This window comes from Coregonus lavaretus (assembly GCF_964263955.1).
Source record: "Coregonus lavaretus genome assembly, chromosome: 18".
In the NCBI taxonomy this organism is placed as follows: domain Eukaryota; kingdom Metazoa; phylum Chordata; class Actinopteri; order Salmoniformes; family Salmonidae; genus Coregonus; species Coregonus lavaretus.
In genome coordinates, this window is record NC_140005.1 from 48,870,684 (window position 1) to 48,895,443 (window position 24,760).

The window sequence follows — 24,760 nt, forward strand, 5'->3', positions numbered from 1 at the left end:
CTAAAACAAGTGCAAGCACACACATACAAGCACACATTCTCACACATGCACACGGACACTGACATCACAGACAAATACACACACAAAAACACACACACATTCTCACGCACACTCTCTATCTCTCACACACATGCACACGCACACACACGCACAAAGTGTGTGTACTGCATGCCTTTTTCTGAAAGCCTTTACCCATGCAGCTTTTAGAAGGGAACAGCAGTGATTATGAGAACGCCTCTCCCCTCTCAACAAGTGCCAGCTTTCCAAAACAGCCTCCCTGGTAACTTCGCTCTTTATTTCAACTGGAGGAAAAGTCCACAAACGGTCCATATGCGGTCCAAACACACACATGGGCATGCACGCACACGTTCACGTGCATGTGTGCACACACACACACACACACACACATAACTCACATATACCGCACACACACACATGCTCACAAACACAAAGAGCTCAGAGAAATGCTTTGCTAAATGTCTAATTAACAGACTTATTGACAATTCCTCTCCTCCTACTAGATCTTTCTCTACATTGGGGTTTCACCACAGATAACTAGGGCCTATTTATTCACATTTAATAGTCTGATGACTACTCTCCTCACATTTCCTCTGCTATTTCAGTTAATCTATAGGAGCCTTTTCAAGCACATCCAATATACCCAAATCAAAAAAAGTGAATCTGAATTAAGATATGCTCTTTGGCAGAGGCTTTTGTACGGGTGGCCCCAGAGGGAATCAAACCCATGACCCTGGCGTCGCTAGGGCCATACACTTACTACCTGAGCCACACAGGACCACAGGGCCCGAGTGTCTTTGACTAGCTACTCAATCGTACCTTCGACCTTGGGCTTGGTTTCTGCCAGGCGCTCGGCAAACTTCTTCTTGAAGAACAGGGCCTGAAGTCTCTGCTGGTAGTGGTCAATTCTAGAGATGGGATGAAAGGACGGGATAGAGAAAAGAAACAGACAAAAAAGAGTTAGGAGTTAGAGTTAAAGTTGTCCCCGGGGGAGAGTCATTTCAAAACGAGCAAAGAAAGCATGCTCCCTCCAAAATATATCCTCTTTCTCATTTTTCACTTGGGCTTTCATCGTATAATGGGCTCCCATCAGCTCAGCGAGTTTACAGAGGGCCATATAAGACATATCCGAGGTTACGAGAGGGAGGGAGGGAGGCTGATTTCAAAGGAGGACCAAAGACATTGAATGGCAAAAAAGGAAAACAGGGAAGTCCCCGGGGGACGAAAGGGAAGACCGGCGGACTAATATTTTACGAAACAAAAAAAAGTTTAATTATCAAGGACAAACACCGAGGAGGGCACACACGGTAAGTCGGGATGAAACTTTGTCATTTAAAACAACAAAAAAGTAGCAGCATTACCGATTTAAGATGCGAGTGGTTCATCCATTTTTTTACTTTCAGGTGGATGATTGCCATTGATTCTTGAAGAATATAACTTATAAATGCCTCATGAGCTTAGTTCAACTGCATTTACCTCATCAGAACCCAAAATAAGCTTGTATTACTCCATTGTTTACGAACAACAAGAATGACAATGACTAAATGACTAAATCTGCAGTTTGCCTACATACTGTCCATGTCATAATAAAGCACTCGGCATCATGCACAATGCAATGCAAATGTTTAATGTATCCATTAATGTACACATGTATGTGTAAAGTTGATGTTTGCTTGATAATATACACTTGCAATGAGACCACATTTTCTTTGGAATTAGGCCTCGTCAAGTGGGGATATGCAAATTCAATTGACTATGTCACATTGTTTTGTATGAAGGGGAAGTGCTCTGTAAGTCGTTTCTTTTTTACTCATAACTAGTAAACTCGAAGCCCACAATATCCTTTGAAAAAAGCACTTTGTGACAACTGCTAGTATAAAAAGGGCTTTTACAAATACATTTGATTGAGTGAAGCAGTCTTTAAAAAAATAGAACACAAAAAACTCATAAGAATTAATAGACTTAGACTACACAAACCCAGAATCTCATTGGAAGTGGAGTGTTAGCAAAATGGCGGAGCTCACCTGCTCATCTCGAAGAGGAAGCGGTCAGCACGGGCCATGCGCTCCAGCTCGTGTTTGTGCTCTTCCAGGAGGTCAATGTCACTCTTCTCAGGGACAAACTTCAGCAGCTACACAAGCACAAACCCAGGAGGAACTCAAAACAAACCCAAGTTTTCTTATAATGCACCTAATAAATCTCAATGTAGTTAGCAATACACGATTGATTAATTGAATTTGCATCCCTGCATTCATATCATCATTTGTGTAATTTTACTGTATAGTCCTGGTTCCTCCCCAAATACAGTATTTTTTTTTCTGTAGGCCACAGCTTTTGTGTCTGAAAATTACATATTGAGCTAATGGGAGTAATCCTTATAGACATATTGTGCATTTTTTTGATGGGAAATCATCTCCATTGACCATCTAAAACAAGCACGGGCCTTTGTGCTGTATTCACTTTTGTATTAAACTAGTTGACGTGAGTTTAACTTTTGACGGACAGAAATGGACAACTGATTAACGTATATATGACTTTATCCATGTTCATTCGTCGGTGTGGCCGTAGCCTAATCTACAGTTATGTATAAAGGTACATATCTTAAGTCTGATATTATGAGTTATACTTAAGTAGATGCCAAAATGATTCTCCACCCTTCTTCCAAAGTGTGCACTTGCACACTTCCAGTAAAGGATTTAAAAGCATTGAATTGGTGTGAGCATTGGCTGGAAGGAGTTTCCACAAGTGTTAAATCCATGACGGGAGTGTGCAAGTGCACACTTTGGATAAGAGAGAATAATTGGGATGTAGCCAGGAAGTGGATGTAGCCAGGAAGTGGCTTAATTCTCATGTGGTTTACTTTATTGTTGTGGAGCTAAGCAAAGCATTAACCTGATTTTCTTTTGTCTATGTCTGTGCACGCCACAAGACTCACTTTGCATAAAAGTCTGCCAGGCAAAAGGAATTATTTTTCGCTTTCCTGAGTGTACGACTGTGACTATGGGTTTTTTCTTTAAACAGCCACAAGCTAACTTTAGCCACCACTTGCTAACAATCAATGGAAGTGATAGGGGCAACAGAGCAATGTTTTTTTTTTTTATGAACAAATCACCTTTAAGTAACATCAAACCAAATACTGAGTTGATTTGAGTTGATTTGGCATTTAAAGAAAAACCAAACCATGGATTACAGTTTATCCTGGTCCCTAGTCTACTTGGGTGAGGAACCATCTAACATTAAGATGTAAAATACTGAACTACCCCTTTCATAATAATATTAATAATAGATTCAACTTATTTTCATAATAGAAATCTCATTGCGCTCCATAAGCAAAAAACTAACAAACAAACAAGCAATATATCATGACAGGTCAGGTCAACCAATAGGGGCCAAGTCTTTGAATGCTACATCCTCTGGAGAGGTTCATGGCTTGAGCAGGAGTAAATTATGGTGATGGGTCTGCTGATGATCTTGTAGAGCAGGGGTCGGCAATAGGCGGCCCGCGGGCCAAAACGTTCCCGCAAGTGATTTTTCTTTGGGGGGGGTTAGTTTTAGGTAAAAAAAAGTCTTAAATCACCAGGAATTCAGCTAAAAATGAATTTAATTTAGGAAATATTTTCCGAAATATTCCCTCAAATAAAAAAAAAGAGACGTGATCGTGTCTCAATGTAATCAAGGTATGAAACAATAGTTATTTTCAAATATAATTTATTTATTTATTTTATTTTATGGAGGATAAATTACCTGCTCCAGCATGTCCTTGGCTAGCTCTTCCCGCTCGTCCATCTCTAGAATGGCCCTCTTGATCTCCTCGTTGCTCATTTTTAACCTGCGAGGACAGACCAACACACCACAAGAGAGTAAGTTAGCAAAGATGATACAAACGGCAGGGAGGCAGGAGGAATACTGTATCTACTATGTGACTTACAGTGAGGGAAAAAAGTATTTGATTCCCTGCTGATTTTGTACGTTTTCCCACTGACAAAGAAATGATCAGTCTATAATTTTAATGGTAGGTTTATTTGAACAGTGAGAGACAAAATAACAACAACAAAATCCAGAAAACGCATGTCAAAAATGTTATGAATTGATTTGCATTTTAATGAGGGAAATAAATATTTGACCCCTCTGCAAAACATGACTTAGTACTTGGTGGCAAAACCCTTGTTGGAAATCACAGAGGTCAGACGTTTCTTGTAGTTGGCCACCGGGTTTGCACACATCTCAGGAGGGATTTTGTCCCACTCCTCTTTGCAGATCTTCTCCAAGTCATTAAGGTTTTGAGGCTGACGTTTGGCAACTCAAACCTTCAGCTCCCTCCACAGATGTTCTATGGGATTAAGGTCTGGAGACTGGCTAGGCCACTCCAGGACCTTAATGTGCTTCTTCTTGAGCCACTCCTTTGTTGCCTTGGCCGTGTGTTTTGGGTCATTGTCATGCTGGAATACCCATCCACGACCCATTTTCAATGCCTTGGCTGAGGGAAGGAGGTTCTCACCCTAGATTTGACGGTACTTGGCCCCGTCCATCGTCCCATTGATGAGGTGAAGTTGTCCTGTCCCCTTAGCAGAAAAACACCCCCAAAGCATAATGTTTCCACCTCCATGTTTGACGGTGGGGATGGTGTTCTTGGGGTCATAGGCAGCATTCCTCCTCCTCCAAACACGGCGAGTTGAGTTGATCCAAAGAGCTCCATTATGGTCTCATCTGACCACAACACTTTCACACAGTTCTCCTCTGAATCATTCAGATGTTCATTGGCAAACTTCAGACGGCCCTGTAAATGTGCTTTCTTGAGCAGGGGGACCTTGCGGGCGCCGCAGGATTTCAGTCCTTCACGGCGTAGTGTGTTACCAATTGTTTTCTTGGTGACTATGGTCCCAGCTGCCTTGAGATCATTGACAAGATCCTCCCGTGTAGTTCTGGGCTGATTCCTCACCGTTCTCATGATCATTGCAACTCCACGAGGTGAGATATTGCATGGAGCCCCAGGCCGAGGGAGATTGACAGTTATTTTGTGTTTCTTCCATTTGCGAATAATCGCACCAACTGTTGTCACCTTCTCACCAAGCTGCTTGGCGATGGTCTTGTAGCCCATTCCAGCCTTGTGTAGGTCTACAATCTTGTCCCTGACATCCTTGGAGAGCTCTTTGGTCTTGGCCATGGTGGAGAGTTTGGAATCTGATTGATTGATTGCTTCTGTGGACAGGTGTCTTTTATACAGGTAACAAGCTGAGATTAGGAGAGTGTGCTCCTAATCTCAGCTCGTTACCTGTATAAAAGACACCTGGGAGCCAGAAATCTTTCTGATTGAGAGGGGGTCAAATACTTATTTCCCTCATTAAAATGCAAATAAATTTATAACATTTTTTACATGCATTTTTCTGGATTTTTTTGTTGTAATTCTGTCTCTCACTGTTCAAATAAACCTACCATTAAAATTATAGACTGATCATTTCTTTGTCAGTGGGCAAACGTACAAAATCAGCAGGGGATCAAATACTTTTTTCCCTCACTGTAACTGCCTCAGCTCACTTATGTCTTCTGTTTACTGTGTTTTAGCTCAATTTAAAAAGTAATTTGTACTCACAGTTCAGCTTGTACAATGCCTTGTCGAAGAACAGTAAAACAAACTCTCTCTCTTAACAAGGCAACAGTAAACATGTCATCCCCCATGAGTGATGCAGCTCCCCCCTTGGGCCAATGAGTGTAATTTTGTAAATGCCAAAATCGGGCCAGTGATGTCTGAGATATCGCGTGTGACGTACAGTTGAAGTCAGAAGTTTACATACACTTAGGTTGGAGTCATTAAAACTCGTTTTTCAACCACTCCACTAATTTCTTGTTAACAAACTATAGTTTTGGCAAGTCGGTTAGGACATCTACTTTGTGCATGACACAAGTAATTTTTCCAACAATTGTTTACAAACAGATTATTTCACTTATAATTCACTGTATCACAATTCCAGTGGGTCAGAAGTTTACATACACTAAGTTGACTGTGCCTTTCAACAGATTGGAAAATTCCAGAAAATGATGTCATGGCTTTAGAAGCTTCTGATAGGCTAATTGACATAATTTGAGTCAATTGGAGGTGTACCTGTGCATGTATTTCAAGGCTTACCTTCAAACTCAGTGCCTCTTTGCTTGACATCATGGGAAAATCTAAAGAAATCAGCAAAGACCTCAGAAAAAAATGATAGACCTCCACAAGTCTGGTTCATCCTTGGGAGCAATTTCCAAATGCCTGAAGGTACCACGTTCATCTGTACAAACAATAGTACGCAAGTATAAACACCATGGGACCACGCAGCCGTCATACCGCTCAGGAAGGAGACGCGTTCTGTCTCCTAGAGATGAACGTACTTTGGTGCGAAAAGTGCAAATCAATCCCAGAACAACAGCAAAGGACCTTGTGAAGATGCTGGAGGAAACAGGTACAAAAGTATCTATTTCCACAGTAAAATGAGTCCTATATCGACATAACCTGAAAGGCCGCTCAGCAAAGAAGAAGCCACTGCTCCAAAACCGCCATAAAAAAGCCAGACTACGGTTTGCACATGGGGACAAAGATCATACTTTTTGGAGAAATTTCCTCTGGTCTGATGAAACAAAAATAGAACTGTTTGGCCATAATGACCATCGTCATGTTTGGAGGAAAAGGGGGTTGCTTGCAAGCCGAAGAACAACATCCCAACCGTGAAGCACGGGGGTGGCAGCATCATGCTTTGGGGGTGCTTTGTTGCAGGAGGGTCTGGTGCACTTCACAAAATAAATGTCATCATGAGGAAGGAAAATTATGTGGATATATTGAAACAACATCTCAAGACATCAGTCAGGAAGTTAAAGCTTGGTTGCAAATGGGTCTTCCAAATGAACAATGACCCCCAGCATACTTCCAAAGTTGTGGCAAAATGGCTTAAGTACAACAAAATCAAGGTATTGGAGTGGCCATCACAAAGCCCTGACCTCAATCCTATAGAAAATTTGTGGGCAGAACTGAAAAAGCGTGGGCGAGCAATGGGGCCTACAAACCTGACTCAGTTACACCAGCTCTGTCAGGAGGAATGGGCCAAAATTCACCCAACGTATTGTGGGAAGCTTGTGGAAGGCTACCCGAAACGTTTGACCCAAGTTAAACAATTTAAAGGCAATGCTACCAAATACTAATTGAGTGTATGTAAACTTCTGACCCACTGGGAATGTGATGAAAGAAATAAAAGCTGAAATAAATCTCTCCTATTATTCTGACATTTCACATTCTCAAAATAAAGCGGTGATCCTAACTGACCTAAGACAGGTAATTTTTACTAGGATTAAATGTCAGGAATTGTGAAAAACTGAGTTTAAATGTATTTGGCTAAGGTGTATGTAAACTTCGACTTCAACTGTACGTACTAACGTATGTCCAGACGGAGACAGATCCATAGTCCCCCTCCCAATTTCATCGGTGGGGGACAATTAGCACTGTAGAAGCTAACCAACCATTTGCAAACACACAGTGGTGCCATGTTTCCAATCAATGTGGGTTCATACTGAAAAGTCAATATAGCTTATCCCAACCAGGCAATGTGTTACACAATGCGTATAAAGCATTTCACATTAAATAGCCTGGCAAAATGAGTTCCCCATCCACAGTAAATTGGTTTTGTTCAAATACTAGCACATCAGCCTATCCGTTCAATTGGGTAATCAAAGGTTTGACTAATGAAAAACCAACAATACAAGCAACACAATCAGTCCAATGTACTGTAGTACTGTACGGTAACTTCCATGATCTTACTCGACCTCGTGAGCATGGCCAACAGCTATCAGCAGCAGAGTTGATCAATGCCCACTGAATTGGGTTTGGATCGATGACACTCTCTGGCAGTACACAGTACACAACAAAGCCCTATTGACTACAGACTGACCTCATTTGGACCTGGTTGGGCCTGTGTATGTACCTACTGGTTTTTAGCCATTAACAGTGACTTTATCCCAAATGGGACCCTTAGGCCTAGAGCTCTGGTCAAAAGTAATGCACAACCTAGGGAACAGGGTGCCATTTGGTACGTAGGCATTGACAGGGAAACCTGAACTCCAGGGCATGTGGGGGCTCTAAAATCCTGTTTATTGATCTGTGAAGTGGGACAGGACTCTCAATCATCTCTCTTAGGGCACTAAAGCATACAAATGGCCATATTGTGAATTGGGGGAGAAGATAGCTCCCTTGAAGTGACAAATATTTATCCCAGTCAAGATGTTATGTGACTGGACATCCACCGATGAGAAGGTATCATGTTTGTCTAGTTTTAGACATTTGTGTCATTTCAGTCATGTTTATCACTGTGATTCCCCAATTACTTCGACAAATCATCAAAAAGGAGTGTCATGTTTTTCAAATCACACATCCTTGGCTCCAGTTTGAAAATCCCTGCTCTGCTAAATAAATACTATGTAATTACATTTCCTTAACAGATGTCCTCCTCCTTGTGAGTCCATTAAAAACACACTGCCACTGAAAGCTATGATCCCTTATTGATGTCACCTGTTAAATCCACTTCAATCACTGTAGATGAAGGGGAGGAGACAAGTTAAAGAAGGCTTTTTAATCCTTGAGACAATCGAGACATGGATGTGTGCCATTCAGAGGGTGAAGAGGGCAAGACAAAATATTAAGTGCCTTTGAAAAGGGTATGGTAGTAGGTGCCAGACACCAGTTTGAGTATCTCAAGAACTGCAAGGCTGCTGGGTTTTTCACGCTCAACAGTTTCCGTGTGTTTCAAGAATGGTCCACCACCCAAAGGACATCCAGCCAACTTGACACAACTGTGGGAAGCATTGGAGTCAACATGGGCCAGCATCCCTGTGGAATGCTTGACCCTCGGAGGTCCCTTGCACCTCCTTGCTACCACGGCACCACAGAGGCGTCAATTGAGTTATCGTGTACTTACTTTGCAGTATAGCCTACAGTATGTTCAGGGTACCTTCCATACTTTCTAACATAATATATTGCAAATATATATTACCATATAATGCCATCTTTATGGTTACAAGGGTTCAGAATTATAATGTGATTAGCCTGGATCCTATATCTGTTTGTGTTGTATAGCTAACTCCTATAACGACCATAGTAGTTGGCTACACAGCACAAATAGATCTGGGACCGGACTATAACATGATGTGTGTAAAAAAACAACACTGAGTCCTATATGTGGGGCCTGTTGTCAAGTGGTAACGCTCTAGGCACATACAGTATATTGCTCCCCACCAGACCGGGGTTCAATCCCGGAGTCCACCCTTCCAACTATTCCTCCCACCTCTCTGTACCCCCTCTAATTCTGTATGTGTCTAAATGTACTGAGTCCTGTTGTCCCAGTGTTACACCAACTGACTTAGCATCGACACAGGAGGGGATTGTGCATACTTAGAGAGCAGGATGACGCAGTTCTGAGCGCGGCGACCGTCGATGACCGACAGCTCCTTCACCTTGCGCGTGCTCAGGTACAGGTCATCCATCGAGCCTGTTTCTTTCTTCACAGAGAGAGAAGAGAGAAGAAACGAGATCAGTGTCTGACAGTATACAGTATTGACACATCAAGTGAGAATATTTCCTTTATAGTCCACTACTTTTGACGAAGGCGGGCCCTGGTCAAAAGTATTGGACTATATAAAGAATACAGGTGCCATTTTGGACGAACCCATATTCAGTTTAAAGCTCACACAACACCCTCAGGGTTCTGCACTGACACCTGGAGGCCAATTAGCATATGATTGGATGGAAGAAGTGTGATGCCACTTCTTTTCATGTGAAATGTGACATATTGACACTTTAGTGCAGGAGAAGGGCATTTAAAGCGCCTAGATTGAATTCTGCCCACAATACTACCATACTGTACTATCCCTATGGTTGAATGCTAAGGTTGTGCCAATGTTGGCCTTTGGTCACATTCACCCTTCCCGAAGCCATTGACGAAGGCACCTGGAGCCAGGAAAGGTTTTCAACTGTCACCGAGTGCTTATGTCAGGTTTCACTCACGTCACTTATGAGGGCGTTATGGAGGTCTTATAAACATTTTGCTGAAATGAAGCGTTGCAGTCAGGCATATAAAAACAGTTCAGAAAAGCCATGAAAAAAAGAGCATCAAAAGTCCATGTTGGTGCGAGCAGCAAATCTAAAACAGGTCTTGGAAGGAAAGCTTTTTGGTGAGTCACCATCAAGAACACAGTGCAGGCTATTCCATAAACATCTCCGAAAGGGCAGAAAACGGCACTACGGACTGGGCTCGAGGCAGGCTGTCAGATATTTTGGTAAGCTTCACACAAATCCACAAGGGGAACGAATAGATGTTTAAAAACTGTCTGGGGTTGAAATGTTCAAAAGTATTTGTATTTATGGCCAAAGCAGGCTTCCTGCTCTTCCGAAATGTCCCTTTGGGGTTACGGGGAGGATGACAAATGTGAAACAGCTGCTGGCTTCCAAAGAAAGCCGCTTTTCTTCCATGCCCGCATTGACCAATAGTTCTACGGCAAAGCCTGACTGGTAGGACGGCACAGGGACCACTCCCATTTGCTGTACTGCGGCCGCCAAACCCTGCTATCTCTCTCTACTCTGCACCAATTTGTAAGTCGCTCTGGATAAGAGCGTCTGCTAAATGATGTAAATGTAAATGTACTCACACGCTCAAGATATCCATGCCTTTATAATTGTTATGATGAACTGAGGTGATCAAACGGTAGTTGGTGGAACCTTTTTTGTGTTCTTGGCAACACTAGTTTGTGGCTTTAGCTAAGTGGACTTAACTGTGCTCCCCTTCATACTTTTCTTACTTAGTTAATTTTAGTTTAGTGATGATGGTTATGATAATGCTGATGATGGTTATGACAATGATGATTGATAGTGAAATTACACTTCAGCTTCATGAACCCAACTAGGGGCATTATAGGCTTCATGAACACAACTAAGGGCAGAACTGAGAAGTGCTGTTAACAACTGACTGATGATTTACTACTGATTGTTTTCCCACAGGTACTGTACATGTCAGGGTTGGGGTCAATACCATTTAAATTCCGTCAATTCAGGAAGTAAGCTCACATTCCAATTTGCTTACTTCCTGAATGACTGAATTGAAGTTGAACTAACCCCGACTCTGCTACCATGACACATTTAGACATGACCTGACTGACATTTTTTTATATGGTATCTAAATGGACAGTTTTAGTACTAAGGTATCATTAAAAGCACAACCCACTTTCCCCCCTTGAGGTTCATGAATCCAATGTCTCCCATCACTGTTAAAACAGATCTATCTCTACTGTTATTATTTGTTTATTAATTTAACCTTTTTTTATCCAGGTAAGTCAATTTAGAACACATTTGCAATGCTTATTAACATCTTATCAAGCAAACCAATTCAATTAACTTGAAATAGACTATAAATGGTTAATTTTCCAATATGTATTAAAACATTTATATAAACTTTTAATTAACCAGAAAGTCCCATTGAGGTCAAAAGACCAATAACTCCACTAGCTACTTCAAACACTACATGACTCTCCAGGTGGCAGCCCATGTGTGCTTGGAGAAGGGAGTGAGGAAGGGAGGGAGGGAAGGAGAGACAGAGGTAACAGTGTGGGAGGGCGAGAGACCCGAGACTCACCTGTTTGAAGGATTGGTTAGTGAGCAGCTCCTGCCCAGGTAGTCAGAGAGTGCAGAGAGAGAGAGAGAGAGAGAGACCAAAATCGAAACACATGCATAGGTTAGCACTTCAAGCCAGCAAAGAAAGGCAGAACCACAGTAGCTAGCTATAGAGCAACTAGAGCCTACATACTACATAGCAGAAGTGCAGATGTCTCTGGGGGGCTTGCTTCATCGAAAGTCTTCAAGGGCTTGTTTCATCACTACTGATGGTATGGTGATATTTGCGATGAGTTTATAAAAGGTTTTGGTAAACAACCCATTAAAAAAATGACATTTGTGGATAAAATGACCAATTAAAAGTCTATAAAGGAACACTAGTCATTTGTAACCGTTGGAATACCATCAAACGGAATAAGGCACTATTTGTTACCCATTTTTCTCCCCAACTTCGTCATATCCAATTGGCAGTTACAGTCTTGTCCCATCGCTGCAACTCCCCTACGGACTCGGGAGAGGCGAAGTTCGAGAGCCATGCGTCCTCCGAAACACGACCCTGCCAAGCCGCACTGCTTCTTGACACACTGCTTGCTTAACCCGGAAGCCAGCCGCACCAATGTATCAGAGGAAACACTGTCCTGCTGGCGATCAAAGTCCGCTTGCAGGCGCCCGGCCCGCCACAAGGAGTCGCTAGAGCGCGATGGGACAAGGAAATCCCAGCCGGCCAAACCCTTCCCTGGGCCAATTGTGCGCCACCTCATGGGTCTCCCGGTCACGGCCGGCTGTGACACAGCCTGGGATCGAACCCTGGTCTGTAGTGACGCCTCAAGCACTGCGATGCAGTGCCTTAGACCACTGCTTCCCTCGACAGGCCCCCCTCAGTGTATGTTTTGATAATGTTTGTATCACAACTAAAGTGACCAAATAACTCTAAGCGTAGCCTATAGACCTATGTCCAAGAAACAGAGCAGAGTGCATGATTTTCATGCAACTTTTTTCAAATCATCATTAGTCACATCATGCAGCCTTAGAATGTATTAGAAATCAAAACATATAGCTAGCCCAACGTTTGTATCACAACTAAAGTTGCATAAATAACTAAATTAAGGATATAGGAGGACCTGTTTCAAATTATCACTTTGTTAACTGCTCAATACAGAATGTTTGCACTCTCTCGGAAATTGCTTGGAGAAAAATGTCCTTTCTATTTTATTCAGCTATGTTCAATTGTATTGTTCTTACTAAAAATGTATATTAATAATGCCACTTTATAAACAAATCTTGTCTGCTAAATGAACTAGTCATATGGCATAGCCAGATCAGGGCCTAACATAAGGACAACTCAGAATATGCTATTCTGTTCTTCTGAAATAGGCTACATTTTCTTCATATCATGTTTCTTTAGACCTGCCTAAAATAAATAATGGTTTATTGTGATGGTGTAGGCTATATTAAATGGATTTATTAGACTTTTTATAATGTAGGCCTAGATGTTCCAAAGGTCTGCATCAGTGGCTTGTAGGCTATGCGTCGAAGCCCAGAGATGCTAAATGTGTTTATGTTAATTAACGGTCAATTACCGTGAGACCGGCAATTATTTGCATGACAGTTACCAGCTGACTAAATTTCATGACCACCACAGCCCTACTTTGCCATTTGGGGTGTAGCACATGAGCCTGTGAAGACACTACTGCATGCTCCAGCTCTTTGGCATTCACACAATCAGCCATTCAGGAGGGAACAGCAGCTAAGGTTAGCCTAAAGCCAGGGGTAAGCCAGACTCCTGGCTTTGGGACTAAGGTCCTCTTCAAAACCACTCAAACACACACACATGCGCACGCACTCACACACACACACACATTCTGTCTCACACAGACAGGCACAAGCACGCACACAAGCACGCATGCATGCACGCACGCACACACACCAAGATATCAAGGCTCAATGCATTACTTCAAACACAATCAATCCCTTTCTGCCACTGCAACCACACTCTTTTATATACACTACACACCTGCGCGCACACAGACACACATCAATCCCCATGATATTTGACAGTTTGGGTGACAAGACTAAAAATGCTGTTTCATTTATCCAATCAATTCAAAGCGTCCATACTTGCTGTCTCTGATAGGCCGAGAACATCTTCTCGATGTCCTTGAGGTCGAGGATCTTGAAGGCCCTCAGGTCATCGACGTCGTGCCAGATGGTGCCAGTGATCTTGTTCTGCGGGGGACACAGGCGGGACATAGGGAGGCCATAAATTGAGGAGGGATTATAAACTCTGAAGTTCCCCCCAGGTACAGATCTAGGATCAGCTTCCCCTTCCACCGATCCTCACCTTAACCATTAGTGGGGAAAATGCGAAACTTCACCCTACACCAGATTATAAACTGTAATTCAGGGATAATCCAGTATTGGGGGGGAACCAGAGATGATTGCAGACGAATGTAAGTGTAAGAATGTTAGGATGTAATAAATGATGCCCTAACTAATAGTTAGCCCCAGAACAGTCTACTGCGTAGGCCTCCTAGTTTGCTAATTAGCTAGCAAGTTAGCAATGTTAGCCATTTCGGGTAACTTTAAGTCCTGCATCACCTTTTGAGAAGTGTAACTAGGTCAAAATAAATGTTTTATTTCAACTAATTTTAGCATTTTGTCAACTTAATAAAAAACACATTTTCACATCTCAATAGGTTAAATAAAAAAATAGCTATAGTAAGTGCGTATTAAGTGCCGAAAAAAGTAACAGGGTTGACCGTGACAGGGTTGACGATTTCTTCTTAAATCAGCCATAAATCCCCTTGTGACGGGTAATGGAAGCTTGTTGTGTGCAACAGGGATTGGCAATTGAATGCAAGCTTCACCAAAAAAATGAAATTGTTAAAACATTTCTAGCCTATTTATGGGTAACAGGGTTGACGTGTTATGGTCGACCCGCTCAGTTTTCCACCACAAAACACCAGAAAATGGCAAAAAATTGTAGAACCAGCTTACCTGTTTTTACTCTATGATTTGAATATTAGACGTTCAATGTTTCTTTAAAAATATATATTGATAAAGGAACAGTTTCACCATATTAAAACGAGAGTTCAGTTCACGTAACAGGGTTGACCTTAAAATAAGGGACATATCTAAATGAATCACTAATAATAATCTTCAGAAATGACTTTGTCAAAGCAACAAAATAACTAGGGCTTTACAATGATGGTAAAACTTGGAGAAAGTTTTGGATTATGGGTTAAAATCTTCAGAGAAACGACACAGGGTTGACGGAGGGGAAGCCAAAATGTGGAATTTTGGCACTTTAGCAAGCCTTTACTCATATAAAAAATCGGATTTATTGAATTCTCCATGTGGTCTATATTAAAGGGTACTTCATTTAATATAACAGGCTTTTAAAATGCAATATTGGTTCATCGCTTCTACTTAAAATATCAAAGGGATGCAAAAGCCACACATTTCGTTGGAAGGACCCATGTAATAAATGATGTGCTTACTGAAAGTTAACCCAGGGCAGAATTGAGTCTACTGCATATTCTCTGTCCTGAGAAACTCAATTCAACAAAATGGGCTCCATTCAGCCCATAGTGAAATGCTAGGACAGTGTTCTGTTGCAATATACATTCATCAATCACCAATGTAAGGACCTTGCTGGATTGCTAACATCCTCCACTTCATATCTGTGGAAGTCTAATTTGCCCCCAAAATGAAAGATGAATGTACACATGCACTTTTTGTGCCCATGGCCACCTATTGGGTTAGTTAATTAACTCGCAAGTTAGCTATGCTAGCCATTGTGGGCAACTGTAAGTACTTGTAAGACATTCATCATTTGGAAATACTCGTTCTGGACTTTTTTCTGAAATAATCAAATATGTTTTACTATTTTACACATGTATTTACACGTTAATACATTAACACAAATATATATATATATATATATATATATATATTTATATTTATATTTATATTAAATGTAGCCCTAGAAGTGGTTATTTCGGTACAAACAGACAACAGACCAGTGCTCTTTACCTCGCCCAGCTTGGCCCAGTTGAAGGATTTGAGCGGGTGCGAGGGCTGTGGGATAGACTTGGAGCGCATGGTAGCAGTAGTACCAAATCCAGGTGGGCCCGGAGGAGGTGGGATTCCAGAGAAGATGGGCGGAGCTCCAGGAGGAGGAGGCGGGCCTCCAGGTGGAGGAGGGGGAGGAGGAGGGCAGCTAAATGGCGGAGGGGGAGGGGGGAAGCCTCCCGTCATGGGGGGAGGGGGGAGGGGGCCACCAGGGGGCGGAGGGGGGAAAGGTACGTTGTCTCCCTATTGGTGGAAAGAAAGACAAAAAGACGGGTCGTTTACTAGTTAGAAATGAGAAAATCAAACAATCTATTAAATACTTTTATTTGCACACCATTAAACCAAAACAAACTATGGAGCATTTGGCATTACATTAAGAACGTAAAATGTGGTTTCAAACCAACCTTCGAACAGTTTGTAATTGAACATGACTGTGTGTTTACCTTTTCTTAATATGTGTAAAAATATGTATACTGTTGAAACTACATTGCTAGATTTTCTGAATCTCAATCTTTAACTACAATTTGCCAACCCTAAGGCTACGGACATACAGAGATTTTGCATCTAATAATTAATACTTTCAATGGAAGTCATTTGTTGGATGATGGACAACTGAAATTATTGTCCGTCAAAAAATACACACAATATGTTTGCATCTTGTCCCAAAATAATTGACTTTTGATGGACAAAAACGGACAATAATGACTGTATATACGATTTCATCCGTCCCTGTGTAGACACAGCCTAAAACAGTGGGACAAGAAGAGACATTGTGACAGTATGCTTACTGCTATGTCGCTGATGCGCGAGTGCAGGTCGAGCACTTGGTCCCGCGCTGACCGCAACTCCACTCCCTCTCTCTGTAGTTTGTCCTTCATCTTGTTGAGGGTCTTCATCATGTCCTCCTTCTCCTGCGTCTTGGTATCACATTCCCTCTCTTTCCGCTCCATCTTGGCCATTAGCTCTGCGTGGTCTAAAAGAGCACAAGGTGTAATGTGTAGGAGATGTCATTGCTGTTCAAATTGTTGTACATTCTCAAATTCGCACATGCAAGCACTCGGACTTGCACACACACACACACACACACACACACACACACACACACACACAAACAAACAAACAGAAACGCACACACACACACACACACTGTAGACACACAGTAGACACTCACAAACAAACAGAAGGACACATGCCGACACAAATACACACACACAGCTCTCTGCATCTCTGGCCAAAGGCATAACACAATTTCGAAGATCCACTTCTGCACTATGGCCAGCAGACGGTGATGTTTCAAATCAGTAGAGCTAGAAGATACCGTTTTACCTTTCCTGAACTTCTCTGCTTGGTCTCTCCATTGCTTAACCTCATTTTCATTGACCAACCTGTGAGGAAAGACAATGAACATAGCTCTAAACCTGATCAAAGTCCAATTGGTAACAGGGCTCGATGGTCCACGTCAATTCGAGTCAAACGGTCAATTCATAAAATTCAATACATGGATTGGAGGAAAATGCTCATTGACAATGTCAATGCTATACATTATACCAGGTTAGAGTTCAAGGCCTGTATTCAAAAAGTACCTCAGAGTAGGAGTGCTGATCTAGGATCAGGTTGCCCCTGTCCATATCAACTTATTTATGGCAAACTAGAAGTTAAAACTGATCCTACATCAGCACTCCTCCTACTCCGAGACTCTTTGTGAATACGGGTCCTGATATATGTTACAATAGGTACAGTGGTACATTATGTTTGATAGCGGGTGAAAGTGTGAGATTGTATATGAAAGCTATGAGAGAGACTAAGCAATCGTAAAGATGATAAATGGAAGCGCCATGAAGGACTGGATGATGGAGAGGTTGGGAAAGAAACACCTGGTGCAATGGTGGAGGTGAAGGAGTGGAAATAGAGTTTGAGAGAGAGAGAGTGAGAGCGAGATAACGAGAATGAAGATACAGAAAGACAACATGGACACATTGTTTTGACCGTGTATTGATGACTAGGAAATGGCCAAATAAGTTGGCACAGATTCATACCTACAGGTGGCGCCTACAAGAGATGATGATGACGAGGTGACGTAGGTGTTAACCAAATTGAGATCACTAGTGCGCTTTTGTAAATATATAAAACTTTGTTACACTGTGAAAGCACAGTGTACCTGGGAAAAAAACGTTTGACAAGGCCTATATCTCAGAACCAAGTACATTAAACAGCTCAAACCTATCAACGTATGACAGTTATTTGCTAGAACTCACTATACCGCACTAGATGTGTTAGTTTAAAAAATCTGTTTTGCTGAGTGTTCATTTCTGTCGGTGCAGGCGAGCGGTCGGAGCGGTCGGAGCCGTCGGAGCCGTCTTCCCGGCGACTACAAATGATTAATGACTTTGTCCTCATTTGTTTTCAGACCGTCTACTCCTGAGCGTCTGTGCACGAGACAAACCCTTAGTTGCCATCAACAACAACGGCTCCGATGCTTAACCATACTGTAGTCTTTCGACAAGCCACCAAAGCCAGGAAATGCACTCTCAACTTCTACTCTCTTCCTCTCAACTTCTACTCTCTTCCTCTCAACTTCTACTCCCTTCCTCTCAACTTCTACTCTTTTCCAAGCACTATTTACCCTAAGAGGGTTTATATGGAAACAAAACACAAGCCTGCCATTAATGTATACATAATTATATATTTCAACTGTTTTATGGAGGCACAATTGGCGGACTTGTGTCCAAACTTGCCCTGTTTGCTACTGGAAAGAATTACACCTAAGTGTGCTGATTATACAAACAATGGTTAGTGAAAGACAATTGAGTAGCTAGCGTTGGCCAAAGTTTCCTCCCCGATGCTTTGTAGTGCTTTCAGCGAGAAGACTAAACACATGAATCATTGCTCTTAGCTTGTTTTAAAAATGACAGAGAGAGACAGGGAGAGGGTGTACAGTATGACTATGAGGAGACATGGGAGGAAGAGAGGGAGGGAGAGGGAAAGATGAAGAAGGGAGACAGAGATGGAGAGGGGGATAGAGACAGAACATGGAAATGTCAAGTGAAACATGAGGAAGGAGTCCTGAATTCTGTCTTTTAACACTGTGTACATTATTACAGCCCAAAGCAGGGAATATGGGTTCAGATGCCTATGTTTTACAATTCCCCAACCTCAAAAACAAACCTGTCTACAACCATTCAAAAGGAAATCTCTCCCAGAACCAATGTAAATATTCCCCTTGATGACATATTTCTAAAATGTTTTTCAGCTCAAATGATCACTCTGGTAACACTTTACCTAAAGCATCCAGGTATAATGGCTTACAATGCAATTCTAATGCATTGTAAGACTTTTCATGAGTATGACGCCTTTACAATGTCTTACAATCGTCTCATAATGATCCGGACAAAATAACAGCCAGTTTGAAACAGGTGAGAATTGTATGCAGAGAGACATACCATATAAAAGCCTTGTTATAATTAGGGCCCTGTGTTTTGGTTAATCATGTCACATGACCTGGATTGTCATTTTTTTGTTGTTGCTTTGTCCAGAAATTAGAATTAGACCAAAAATGAAAGCAATTATCTGAGGATGGTACTGGAACATCTGACAATAAAACGAAAAGGGGACAGTTTGATGACAAATCCAGGTCATGTGACATGATTACCCAAAACACAGGGCCTTAGTTATAAGACATTATAAAGGCTCATACATGCTTATAACAAGTTATACTGAGATGCTTTAAGTCAAGTGTTACAGTTATTATTTTTCCCCCTTCTTTATCTGACCAAACAACTGCTTCAATGTAACATGGTCGACTGGGCTGGGAATCGTGGAGTCGTTCGGCTAACACGATTACAGCAATTCCTTTTGATCTCGCTTCTGCTTTCAAGACAATTCACCTCACCGAGCGAGGCAGGTACCGTGCAATCCCACAACCCCCTGCTGCCACCCCACCTCCCCATTCTGACCAATCACATTCCCTGAATCCTCACTCAGGCCCAGCTTATTGCTGCAGTCCGATTTTCTATACCTTGTCCGTGAAGGGTACACTTGCTCACTCCCCCCTTGTGGAAATTATAGCATTAGATTGGTGTATGTTAAGGCTAGAGGGTGTCTTTGACATATTTCCTATATCAGTCCATTCTGTATCCATAAGGGGGAGTGAAGGGCTGCAGACTGATAATAAAGGTAGGGAATTGGACCACAGCCCATGTTGAATTTCCAGTTAAAATCCTCTGTCTAGTTTTGTGAACAACATATGTCCCACCCCTTTCTCTTCACTCTCTTTGAACTCTGGTGAGCAAACAGTGAGCTATTTCAGTATTTTTGTGTGTTCCCACCAAGCTTGAAACATTGTGTCGTAACAGCAGCCGTCGATGTCAAGGAAGTCTTTGATCTGCACAAGATGTAATGCCGAAAGGATGCTTCCCTGTGTCTCTTGAATTTCCTACTTGGTTCAGTCGGGTTCTATTTACAGCTCTAGCAATAAAGAAAATATCTCATAATAGCTCTATATATCAACATTTTATCAACACAGTTGCTTGATAACATGATGAAACATGATCATAAACAACATTGCGGGTGCCAACATCAGGGCGTGTTTTTGGTTGTGTCCGTGAGTGTGAGTGAGAGTGTGTATCTATGTTTGTCTGTGTCTGTGTGTCACAAATAGTGTGAGGCCAGGCTACTCACATGCGAATTATATTTTTGACACTGAAGTTGTCTAGGGGCGCTACATCCGGGTCCTCCCCCTTCTCATCCTGCAGGACTATCTGCTGCAGGATCCGGTCTAGGAGCTGCCAATGCTGCAGACTGCCCCCTCCACGTTTGTCTGGAAAACCCCAAACAGAGTTAATAAACACCACATACTTCTAAGGTCACACACACTGATGATGAAAGGCTGGCTATTTGAAGAATCTCAATTACAACCATCAATGTTAAGATTTTAGCCTCATTACTCTCATCAATACATAAGGGAAGATTTTCTTCAAGAGGAACTGGTGTGTTTTGTAAGAGGGGGTATCAATGGCTCCATGGATTCATGGTTTTGAGTGACCGCAGAAACATTGACCAACTTGTGAGGCAGCTATCATTATCAACCAGCCTTTGCAGTGTTGACTAGTGTCAATCCCCTTTATCAGTTAAGGTACACTGTCTTCACACCCCTGGAGATTTATTCTTGACCAGCGTGAGGCAGATGTAATAGTGATGAACCAGGCTTTGAGGCAGATGTAATAGTTACCAGCCTGGGAGGCAGATGTAATAGTGACCAGCCTGGGATGCAGATGTAATTGTTAGAGCCCGACTGATAAATCGGTTGACCGATATTATTGGCCAACATGAGCCTTTCACAGAAATATATGTATTGGTCTTTATATCACAGATAAAGCTCAGATATTATATACATAGAATAAACAAATATGTCTGCTCATTTGCGGTCATTTTTTAAAATGTTCAATGGTTGCCTGTAGAAGGCGCTCTACGAGTCACTCATTGAACATCATTCAGCCCTAGGTCACAACATTAGAGATAGTAGGCATGGCGGTGACAGTGAGTAGCTTGCCATAGTTAGCATATTTTTATAAGTAAATAATCAAAAGTACACCAAGCAAGCAGCCCTGAGGGGTATCCTACGAAGCAAGCTAGATCTACTCAGTGTTTTCTGAAGCTAACCAGCTTCAGATAGCTTTACAGTCCAGCTAAGGCTTCATCCATACTATGGCGACAGACATTGCTATTAAGTCATACAAAAGTGTTACATTGCGTGAAGTTTAAAATGCATTCTGTCATTGCTAAATGTGTTAAACAAATCAGTCATCTTCCTCAAATGAAGGGGCTGATGACACAATCTTTGCAAGATGGATGGAATCTGATTTAGTTGGTCCTCAACTCTATGATTTCATTCGGGGTAAGTGGAGTTAGCCGTGAGTTAACCTGCCCCGGAGCAGGTTAGTTCTGAAGGATTCGTTGCCATAGAAATGTACCTGGCTAAAAGGTGAGCCACTTTCGTATGACCGGATATCCCGAGTGGAACTTAGAGTTGACCAAAGTTACCTTGCTAACTCCTCAAACCTGCTTTGTAGGATATACCCCCCTCCTCAAAGCCAGCAAGGTAGTTAGCTTAGCTAGCAATCTGTGCTACTTATGTGCTAACACTAGACTGGTGCCAAAGTGAACACTCGTCCTTGATACAAAAATAACACTGTTACTGTCTGAGCCTATTACAGGCCTTCAGAAAGTATTCATACCCCTTGACTTAATCCACATTTTGTTGTGTTACAACCTGATCTCAAAATGGATTAAATATATTTTTGTTCTGAGCTATCTACACACAATACCCCATAATGACAAAGTAAAACCATGTTATTTTGACATTTTTGCAAATTTATTGAAAATGAAATACAGAAATATCACCAAAATATTCACACCCTTGAGTCAATACTTTGTAGAAGCACCTTTGGCGGCGATTACAGCTGTGAGTCTTTTGGGGTAAGTCTCTAAGAGCTTTCCACATCTGGATTGTACAATATTTGCCCAATATTCTTAAAATAAATATTCAAGCTCAGTCAAGTTGATTGTTGATCATTGCCAAACAGCCATTTTCAAGTATTGCCATAAATGTTCAAGCTGATTTAAGTCAAAACAGTAACTAGCCAACTCAGGAACATTCAATGCCATCTTGGTAAGCAACTCCAGTGTAGATTTGGCCTTGTGTTTTAGGTTATTGTCCTGCTGAAAGGTGAATTTGTGTTCTAGTGTCTTGTGGAAGCAGACTGTGCTTGAATTTCACTACTTGATTGAGGGACCTTACAGATAATTGTATGTGTGGGGTACAGAGATGGGGTAGTCATAAAAAAATCATGTTAACCACTATTATTGAACATGGAATGAGTCCATGCAACTTATTATGCGATTTCTTAAGCACATTTTTACTCCTGAACTTATTTAGGCTTGCCATAACAAAAGGGTTGAATACTTATTCACTCAAGACATTTCAGCTTGAATTTTTTTTATTAATTTCTAAAATGTTCTAAAAACAAAATTCCACTTTGACGTTATGGGGTATTGCGTGTAGATCAGTGACACAAAATCTTTAAATTCAGGCTGTAACACATCAAAATGTGGAAAAAGTAAAGGGGTGTGAATACTTTCGGAAGGCACTGTATGTTAGCTACTGGGCTTATTTAGTTCGTTTTCCAAAATATGCAATCTGCAAAAAGCAAGACAGTTGGCGCAGATCTATCATTCAGGCCATGTGCTTGCATTCATGATAAGACAAGTAGCTAACATTACCTAGCGAGCTAAATTAGAACATGACTAAAACCAGTGTGGCAAGCATTTGCCTGCATAAACATTTTCAGTCATCAGCGCATGCCATTTCCAGTTCAAATTTATAGCCAATCCATTTTGTATTGATCAGTGTAATTTACATATACTGTAGTTTCTGTAAGAAAACATTGTCATAATGAACAGCTAGCTTGTGTTTGTCATAGGTTGCGATAAAGTGTTTGTTTACATGACCTTTGACTGTTGTAAACACTGTAGCAAACCTACTCAAGACAAATGCTGACACTGACCTAGTGGTGACATTACAAACAGCATGTTTCTGCATTTCAATGCTTATTTGTGAACTTGTGAACGGTGCAGTTTCAGTTTTACTTGAAACAAAGTTTAATTCATTCAGCCAGCCACCCCTTGTGGTGGTTTAGCACAAACACTTTTGCATACTTCTTATCCACTGCCATAAATGGACACATCTTTAAGTTGTACCCAACTAAGCAAGTTTTGTATTTACTGTCGGATTTATAGAGGATACAGTGCATTCGGAAAGTATTCAGATCCCTTGACTTATTCCACATTTTGTTACGTTACAGCCTTATTCTAAAATTGATTCAAATATTTTTTTCATTCATCAATCTACACACAATACCCCATAATGACAAAGCAAAAACTGGTTTTTAGAAATGTGACCGACCGGGTCAAATCGGTTTTATGTAGCAAAATTTGAAATTGTGTTTTTTACATTGGATAAAAGTAGACACTCAGAGCTACAAAACTGTATATCATACACTGCATTTGAGGAACAATGGGAAAGTAATTCTGCTTTGAAAGTTGTAAACTCACTTTTGAGAAATGGCCTTTGAATGTTTTGGTACCTACTGGAGAGCTCTCCTTTGTCTACACCCATTCAGCATTGTTCACACCCTCTTAAGCCAGCCCCACCCATCTCTTTAAGGATTCACATGTGAGGTCATGTGCTAAACAGTGAGTACTGTAGTAAAGACTAAAAGTAGAAGCCTACAATAAGGAAAAATTCCAGGTAAAGAGAAAGTTCCAGATAAAAATATTAAATAAATATTAGATGACGCTTACCCAGCCATAGTTGTCTAAATTGATGGGTCATGTGAAAGAAATGCTATAACCCCCAGCCACATCCACTTCTAGCTAAGTGGATGGGTCTCTACAGAAGGTGTAAACGGTATAGCCAAATGGTTACTTGCATAGTAGCAATATCAGAAATAGAGAGTCAATATAAATAAAATAATATACAGTATGTACAAGAACAATATGAATAACGATATCAGTGATAGATGAGGTAGTTATATGCATACAATCAGGGCTAAAGTGGCTGAACAGCAGGATAAAAAATATTCGGAGAGCCTGTTTCTGTTCTGCCTTTGACTTTGGTGTAGGGCATGTGATACCCATAGCTTCTTCGTCGTAAAACTCCCTGATCTTCTCAAAAATATAAGTTTGTCTAGCTGTGTCTAGTCCAGGTGGTGCTTGTACAGGCAGACCATCTATGGGAGGAAGGATATCAGTGTTGCGCAGCAGCTGAAACCTGGTTCCGACTGAGTCCGAACGCTAATTGGCTACAACAACACCAGGCTCCAGAGCATCGAAGCTGTAACACAGGAAATAACACACAAATAATTGAAGACATTACAACCTTGCACAAGATCAATTCACCTCCCAAGTTTAGATAAGAACAATAACCTCATACAATGCAATGAAAATGATATTCACCTGAAGTACTGGTACTGCTTGATCTGTGGCAGCGGC

General features: G+C 41.5%; 1 protein-coding gene across 1 annotated transcript in view; it reads right to left on the reverse strand.

Annotated features, from left to right (window-relative positions):
• The window catches only part of daam2 (dishevelled associated activator of morphogenesis 2), a gene marked incomplete at its 5' end in the record, with an annotated part of 114,874 nt that overhangs the window by 15,196 nt on the left and 74,918 nt on the right, over positions 1-24,760 (reverse strand). Inside the window, 9 exons of the mRNA XM_084181761.1 lie at positions 838-926; positions 2,043-2,149; positions 3,763-3,847; positions 9,428-9,534; positions 13,757-13,864; positions 15,674-15,955; positions 16,501-16,685; positions 17,039-17,097; positions 20,390-20,528. Coding sequence (XP_084037887.1) covers positions 838-926; positions 2,043-2,149; positions 3,763-3,847; positions 9,428-9,534; positions 13,757-13,864; positions 15,674-15,955; positions 16,501-16,685; positions 17,039-17,097; positions 20,390-20,528 — 1,161 coding nt within the window. The remainder of the gene's footprint in view (positions 1-837; positions 927-2,042; positions 2,150-3,762; positions 3,848-9,427; positions 9,535-13,756; positions 13,865-15,673; positions 15,956-16,500; positions 16,686-17,038; positions 17,098-20,389; positions 20,529-24,760) is intronic.